The sequence below is a fragment of the Galeopterus variegatus genome, unplaced genomic scaffold (assembly GCF_000696425.1).
Source record: "Galeopterus variegatus unplaced genomic scaffold, G_variegatus-3.0.2 Scaffold5594, whole genome shotgun sequence".
In the NCBI taxonomy this organism is placed as follows: Eukaryota; Metazoa; Chordata; class Mammalia; order Dermoptera; family Cynocephalidae; genus Galeopterus; species Galeopterus variegatus.
Genome location: NW_007731705.1, coordinates 51,139 through 59,312, shown reverse-complemented (window position 1 = coordinate 59,312; position 8,174 = coordinate 51,139). Strand labels below are relative to the sequence as shown.

At 38.3% G+C, this 8,174-nt stretch overlaps 2 protein-coding genes across 2 annotated transcripts; both read left to right on the top strand.

The window, feature by feature from the left end:
• The first annotated feature begins 271 nt into the window (after nt 1-271).
• LOC103605105 (olfactory receptor 52E2-like) lies at nt 272-1,207 on the top strand. The gene has a single exon (XM_008589687.1). It carries the CDS (start codon nt 272-274, stop codon nt 1,205-1,207), a length of 936 nt encoding a protein of 311 aa, XP_008587909.1.
• A 3,842-nt stretch (nt 1,208-5,049) lies between these two features.
• Nucleotides 5,050-5,985, top strand: LOC103605104 (olfactory receptor 52J3-like). Its single transcript, XM_008589686.1, has one exon. The coding sequence runs from the start codon at nt 5,050-5,052 to the stop codon at nt 5,983-5,985; it is 936 nt and encodes a 311-aa protein (XP_008587908.1).
• Nucleotides 5,986-8,174: the final 2,189 nt, after the last annotated feature.

Below are 8,174 nucleotides of genomic sequence, written 5' to 3'. Positions count from 1 at the left end.
CACAGATAAGTATATTAGGTGGAACTTTTTATTACAATCTATCACATAACTTCTTCCACAGTCTTCTCATTGAGAAGTCACTGTTTCTTATTGCTCCTTATGCAGTATAGTTTTAATTGTGTGAATTAATTGACTGATAGAGTTTATATAATTGTATGATGTTTTGTTTACTTTTTTAAAGATTTCAGTTCTGCAGAGTTTTACCTGGTGACTCCCAGATCAGCTAACATACATTTGTAGGGACCATGGACTTAATGCATTCCCAAGCAGGATGTTCCTTCACAATGACACCCAGTTTCACCCCTCATCCTTCTTGCTGCTGGGGATCCCAGGACTAGAAACCCTTCATATCTGGATCAGCCTTCCCTTTTGTGCTGTGTACATGATTGCACTCATAGGGAACTTCACTATTCTCTTGGTGATCAAGTCTGAAAACAGCCTTCACCAGCCCATGTTCTACTTCCTGGCCATGTTGGCTACCATTGACTTGGGCCTCTCCACGGCTACCATCCCCAAGATGCTTGGGATCTTCTGGTTTAACCTCAGAGAAATAATCTTTGGTGCCTGCCTCACCCAGATGTTTTTCATTCACAACTTCACTGGCATGGAGTCAGCAGTCCTCTTGGCAATGGCTTATGACCGCTATGTGGCCATCTGCAACCCACTACGTTATAGCACCATCCTTACCAACAAGGTTGTTTCTGTGATTGGTCTTGGTGTGTTAGTAAGGGAATTTATGTTTACCATTCCATTTGTATTCCTCATTTTGCGACTGCCCTTCTGTGGGAATCACTTCATTCCCCACACCTACTGTGAGCACATGGGCCTTGCTCGTCTTTCTTGTGCCAGTATCAAGGTCAATAGCATCTATGGCTTGTGTGCAATTTCAATCCTAGTTTTTGACATCATAGCCATTTCCCTTTCTTATGTTCAGATACTCCGTGTTGTTTTCCATCTTCCCTCCCGTGAAGCCCGCCTCAAATCTCTCAGCACATGTGGTTCACATGTTTGTGTAATCCTTGCCTTCTACACACCAGCCCTCTTTTCCTTTATGACACATCGGTTTGGCAAAAATGTCCCCCACTATATCCATATACTCCTGGCCAATCTGTATGTTGTAGTGCCACCAATGCTCAATCCTGTCATATATGGAGTCAGAACCAGGCAGATATATGACTGTGTGAAGAAAGCACTAGTACAAAAATAGGGAATTGAAAAGCAATAACACCTCATATGGGTGAGACAGACCTTTTTAGGAAAGACACATCTTGTCATGTTACATATATTTAAATATTTGACAGAAGGGTGTATTTATTTTGGCTCCCTTCCTGTATGTATATTATAGAGTTTAGAAAGGGAAAGGTTAAGGTTTTAGTGTTTAATCTGTACGGTAAATAACATTCCATCAGAGTCCTCCTATGTTATTTGTGATGTCAGTAGATTTCAGTAGAATGTGAGTAGGTTTAATGGTGGATTTTAGAGAGAGTTGGCCATATTTTATGCACTATCTGCCTCAATTCGCCCAAGTGGTTGTTTTCATATTTCTATCCCTCTGTGTCCCAAGCCTCTCTGTATCTGTCTCTCTTTGTTACTTTACATTCCCTTCCTATTTCTCCTTCTTTTTCCTTTTTTTCCTCTATCTCCAAGAATATCAGTCATTTTTATTCCATCATAATGTCTATATTATGATATTCTGTGATTTCATTATAAGCATTGGAAACATACAAAATGTGCTGCGAATTAAGAATCAATTTTGCACATTAAAAGAAAGCAAGAAAATGAGTAGAGTAACAAAAAGCTTCATTATATATTTTATTCTGAGGTTTATCACACATATATTTAGTTTTTCATGGACCAGACTATAGTTTAAGCATACTAAAGGAGCTGCAAACCTAGAGTTTGCTTGTTTTTCCCTCTGTAGTTCTATTTGTTTTCTTACTTATTTCTAGACTAATTTTGCAGTTATTTTCCTTGTCTCGTATTTAGTCACAGGATTTTAATAGTTAAACAAAACTCAGGTTCAGTTCTAGTTCTATCTTCAATACATGTTTCAATGACCATTGATTTTGTTATTTTATAAATATGGTCATAGATTCTTTTTAATAAATTAAGTTTGAAGAGTAATTAGTGTAGTGCCCTGCTCATTATTTGTAGTAAATCCAAAAGAGTTGTTAGCCCTTACTAGTATCATTGATGTTACTTGTATTACAACTTTTATCTCACCCTCGACAACATTGAGATGCACTTCTCTGTGTTTTTTCTATCCTCTCTGTTCCGTTTCTCTGTTCATCTCTTCTCTTACATTTTAACTTCTTCCTGTTCTACATCTTTCTCCCTTCCCACTTTATAACTGCACTCACAGCACCATTCTTTCTTAAACACACATGTATGTACACACACAGCCCTAAACATGTCCTTGCACACACACAGTACATGTGTGTACTGCTATAACAGAATACCTGAGACTAGGTAATTTATAAAGACCAGAGATTTATTTCTCACAGTTCTGAAGGCTGAGGAGTCCAAGATCAGGGGCCCAAGTCTGGCGAGGGCCTTCATGCTGCACCATCTCAGGGTTGGAAGTCAAAGGACAAGAGAGGGCAAAAGAGCAAGAGTGAACTCACTTTTATAACAAACCTACTCCCAATAAAAGCACATCAATCCATTCATGAGGACAGAGCCTTAATGACCTAATCACCTTTCAAAGGTCTTACCTCTCAACAATGTTATATTGGGGATTAAGTTTCCAACACATGAATTTTGGGGGACACATTTAAATCATAGGACACACTTTATCTTTGTTTGTCTTCCGTATATTCACATCTCTAAATATATTTCATGTTGTTATATTTTTTATATGTTTTAAGTGAATTTTTATTAACTTACATTTAAAGCCAGTAAGATGAGGACTGAGTGGAAAAGACATGAGAGGCTTTGTCTTTTTTGATAACCATAACATCTTAATAAATCATTGGTGAGTGCTAAGACATGGATGTGGGGAGGGGAGATACACATACTGGTAATTAATGTCCTAAATATGCATTATTGTAATATCTAATAAAACTAAGATGGGAAATTTACTCAAGAAGAAATTCTGTTCACCTCATACGAAAATGTTTTGATAGTATTATTTTTGTATTTCTGACTTCCTATTGACAATGTGTGTGTCTGGGTGCAGGTGGACTTGGTTGTGGTGTCTGCCTCTACATCAGTCCCTCTATTCCTGGTGCAGAAAATGAGATCTTTCTCAGGAGACTCAGGTGTTAATCCTGGTTCACAGAGAAGATTTGCTTTGGGCTTGATTTAGATAGGCTCCCAAGGGCCCTAAGTACTGATAGTATAAAACTCTCTTCCCCTTTGTAAGTAGTACTAGAGCTCTCTGGTCCTATCCCTGCTGGAGGTAAGCTTCCCATTAAATGTGTGATGGACATAAATAGTAATCAGAGACTCTTGTCTGACAGCTAAGGAACAGGCTACAGCTGCATTTACTGTGCTGCTATTCTCTATCATACTGTTGTAGAAAGATTTCCTGACTGAAATAGATTTTTACTGGATTAGGTTGGGATATATATATTTTTAAAATAGTCATCTACAGAGGGAATTTATTGTTGTATCAGTGATAATCTTCACTCCCAGTGATAATTGTGTATTAGGGCATGGGCATGGTCTTCAATAATAATAATAATAATAATAATAATAATAATAATAATAATAATAATAATAATAATAATAATAATAATAACTGAGAAATAGAGTTAAGTGCAGATTTATGAAGTTGATTACAAAAAGGGAGGCAGAGAAATAAGACTGAAAACAGACTTTACTGACTATGAGAATCTCTTTTTAAAATGTCATTAATAAAATATTTCTCAAAATTTGAACCTTTTCCTCTTACATTTTTCTGGGATCAATTAGAGCTGGGACATTCCTTTCTTTTTTTTCCTCCTGTTATCTTTTTTTTTTTCCTTTTTTTGTTTTCTTTCCTTTCATTTCCATATCCCTCTGTCTCTTCCTTCTTTTTTCCTATAGTTTTATTTTTTCTCCCATTTTCTTTCTGAAAAAAAAGAAAGAAGAAAATATGGAAAGAAAGAAAGGAAGGAATGAAGGAAGGAGGAGAGGGAGGGAGGGAAAGGAGAAAGATTGCAGCTGTAGTGAAGTAAATTCAGGAGCATGGATTTCTTCTACCTCATGTTGATCGCTCGCCATCATTGTCTTTTCTTCATTTCTCTCAAATCTCCTCCTTTCAAAAAACCTCCTCATTGCCCCCAGTATCCTGCCCCCACAGCCCTGAACAAACACACACAGAAAAGAGTGTAATTGTTGGAGACCGTGGCACATTCTTGGGAATTTGGCAACTAGTGGAGAATTTGGGCTTCTTTGTTAGTTTAATTCCCGTCAAAGTACTTGTGAAAAAGATGCATTTCTCTCCTGGAGGTGATTTTCAACTGCAACATTCCTTATTTTTGTGCAGCTATTTTCATACCAGAGGTATAATACAGTGTGTCTGAGGGGGTATATGAGCAAACAGTAGAAGGAAGAATTAATGAAGCATAACTCTTCATTTTGAGTCTGATATTCTAAACATGTATCATTGAAAACACTGATACTAAACATATCAGTTTAAGAGTTTTGCTGGATTTTCTGTCATTCTATATGTCTACATATAACTATGTTTTCATGTATATTGTGTTCTGTGTGTGGGTATCAGTATCTGTCTTTCCATGGTTCTATTTGTTGAAGCGTTTGAAGTGTGCCATGTCTTAAAGGAGGCTGAGGTCTCAATATAAACGTAAACTTTGTGGGTTTGAAATTCATTTTGGGTACTTATGGGGTTAGAGCAAATGAGTATATTATTGTCCAAAACCTCAGAGGGAGGCCTTTCATAACATTGATGTCCCTTCCACTTGAAGAATGCTTAGTCCCTGCCTGTATTTTTTTTAGTTAAAAAAAAAAAAAAGGTGACATTGGAGAAGTTTTGAACTAAGCATTTATAAATCTTAATTTTCATTCTAGAAGTGGTCAGCTACTTCTCTTCTCCTCAATGACAAGATGTTCTACACCAACACTACCACTTACCACCCAGACACGTTTTTTCTTACTGGCATCCCAGGACTTGAGGCTTCCCATGGCTGGATTTCCCTGCCTTTTTGCTTTGTTTACTTGATGGCTTTTCTGGGTAATGCTACAATTCTACTGATCATCTGGTCTGATCGGACCCTGTGGGATCCCATGTTCTACTTTCTAGCCTTTTTATCAGCTGTAGATCTAGCCCTCTCTACATCCTCGGTGCCTCGAATGTTAGGTATCTTCTGGTTTGATGCGCATGAAATTGGTTTTGGAGCCTGTGTGGCTCAGATGTTTCTGATACACACCTTCACAGGGATGGAGTCTGCTGTTTTGTTGTCAATGGCCTTTGACCGCTACGTGGCCATCTGTGCACCACTCCACTATACAACCACCCTGACACCCCGATTGCTGGTAGGCATTGGGGTGGGTATTGTGATGCGCCCCATCCTGCTCATGTTGCCTATTCTGTACCTAACCCACCGTCTGCCTTTCTGTGAGGCTCGAATTATTGCCCACTCCTACTGTGAGCACATGGGCATTGCCAAGCTGGCCTGTGCTAGCATTCGCATCAATGCCATTTATGGGCTCTTTGTGGCTTCTTTTCTTATTTTGGATGTGGCACTGGTTGGAGTCTCCTATGCTTACATTCTACATGCTGTTTTCAGCCTCCCATCTCGAGACGCTCGTCAGAAAGCACTGAGCACTTGTGGCTCTCATGTTGGGGTCATGTGTGTTTTCTATACACCTTCCCTCTTCTCCTTCCTCACTCACCGATTTGGTAAAAAAATCCCCCGTTATGTACACATTTTTGTTGCCAACCTGTATGTGGTCATACCACCTGCCCTCAACCCTATTATTTACGGTGTGAGAACTAAGCGAATTCATGAACGTGTGGTCCGTGTTTTCACCTCAAAGTAGGGTCTCTTGTTTTTGTTATGTTGTTGATATTCTTAAGGGTGTGAGTATAACTAAAAGGAGTCAATTCTGACACTCCAGGTGCTTATCTTTCTAAATCATCTTTATGTCAAAAGATCCTGCATATCCTAAAGGAACACACTTTGAAGAATGCTTTCTTCTGGTCTTAAATCTCCATGTTTCTCTGCATATTGGTGTGGAACATTTATTCTTCTGAATAGAGGACTCTGTTACAGTAGGGAAAAACATCCCACTGGAAGCCCTTTCAGTTTTTAACTACAGAGATAAAGTGTATCTCCATGTCTTGTAAAGGAAAATAGGATAGTATTCCAACTGGGCTCAGTTGATTGCAAATGCCTTGACTTTCTCTGAAAAAAAGAAGTAAATTCAAATGTAAAATAAGAATGATGTTGGTTGATTTCTGAATTAAAAATCTAAATGAATCTTATTTCTCTGAGGACATCACTCAGAGAACATCCCTGAGTAAAGTTTTTTAAAATGTATAGTCCTTCTTTTCCATTTTTGTGCCTTTTTCTTTATGTTTCATGAAAACCCGTGGGCACCATGTGCCTTCACTATGCCGCTGCCTCCCTTTCTGGAGAAGCATGAAGTGTAAGTACTGAAAACAATATTCATGTTAAAGAACTAAAATTACATTTATGAGAAGAGCTTGAATGTACAGAATTCTAAGAGTGAGATTTCAAGTTATGCTTAAATATTTTTTTCTCTTTGTGTGTATGTGTGGGTGTCTTCAGTGTATTTAAGCAACAATTTATCTAACTGCGTGGGCACCGTTTTTCTCTCCGAAGACCTCTTTATTTGTTTTTTGTTTTTTTTTTTTGGTTTTTTTTTTTTTTTTTTGTCTTTTTCCGTGTCCGGCAACGGATTGCAACCCTCAGTGTTGCCCCCATACCGGACCAGGGACCGGCAACGGGATCACAACCCTCGGTGTTGCTCCCGCGCCTCGCTCAGCCAGTGAGCGGGAACCGGTCTGTATGTGGGATCCGAACCCTCGGGTGGGAGCACCACCGCACTTCCCAAGCGGCGCACTTATCCAGTGCACCACCGGGCCGGCCCGATTTTGTAAAATGCAATGTGCATCCATCCTTTGGGGCTTGATGCTTGGCAAAACTAGATGAATTCCAGAGAATTTCAGGTGGCCGGAAGATGGTGCTCTCGATTTCCAAATTCTCTGAAACTTAGGAAAATATGCAATGGTAAATGGTCTAAAGTCCCCTATGCCCAAGCCTTTGTTTACCTCTGTTCTCGTCCCTCCCTCTGTCTTGCTTGCAACTCTTACCAAATTCTTCTCAACGACAAGCCCCAAACCCCAAAATGAAATCATCAAAAGCAAATTATTTTTGCTCTAACCTTCCCCTGCCCGCCTGTCTCTTGGTCCCCTTCTTCCCTGAGGCAAGAAACTATTATCATTCTTCCCCAAGGCGAGTCATAAATACACTCTAATCTTGCCCCTGCCTTTCTGTCTTTGAGCAGGCCATAAAGAAATTCTCTCACCTGCATTGTCTGATGGTAGGTCATAAAGCCCCCATTCCAGAAATTATTTTTGCACATATATTTATCAGATATATTGGTCTGTATTTCACTTAATATAACATCTTTGTCAAGCCTTGGAACCATGATAAAATCAGTAGGAAAATATTATCTCCTCTTCAATTTTCTGGAAGACTGTAGAATTGGTATGATTTCTTCCTTAATACTTTGGTAAAATTTATCAGTTAAGCTGTCCGGGTCTAGAATTAGTTATGTGGGAAAGCATTTAACTATTTATTCTAATTATTTAATAGATATGACCAATTCAAATAATCTACTTCTTGGGTGGACTCTAGAGGTTTTTGTAATTTGTGGAACTTTTTCATTTTCCATTGTTAAATTTATTGGCATAAAGTGGTTTTCTGTCCTTTTCTTATCAGTAGGGTCTGTAGGCATGTTACTTACATAATTCTTTATATTGGTAATTTGTATTTTCTCATTTTTTAGTTAACAGTCTGTCAAGAGGCTTATTAATTGCATTTAATTATTATAAAAACTAGTAGTTTGTAGTTTCATTAATTTTCTCTTTGTGCCTTTGTTTTCTTTCATTGATTGATGTTCTTTTCTTTAATATTTACTTCCTATTGTTTATTTATAGATACCATTTGATCTTCTTTTTCTAGATTCCTCAAGTATAAGCT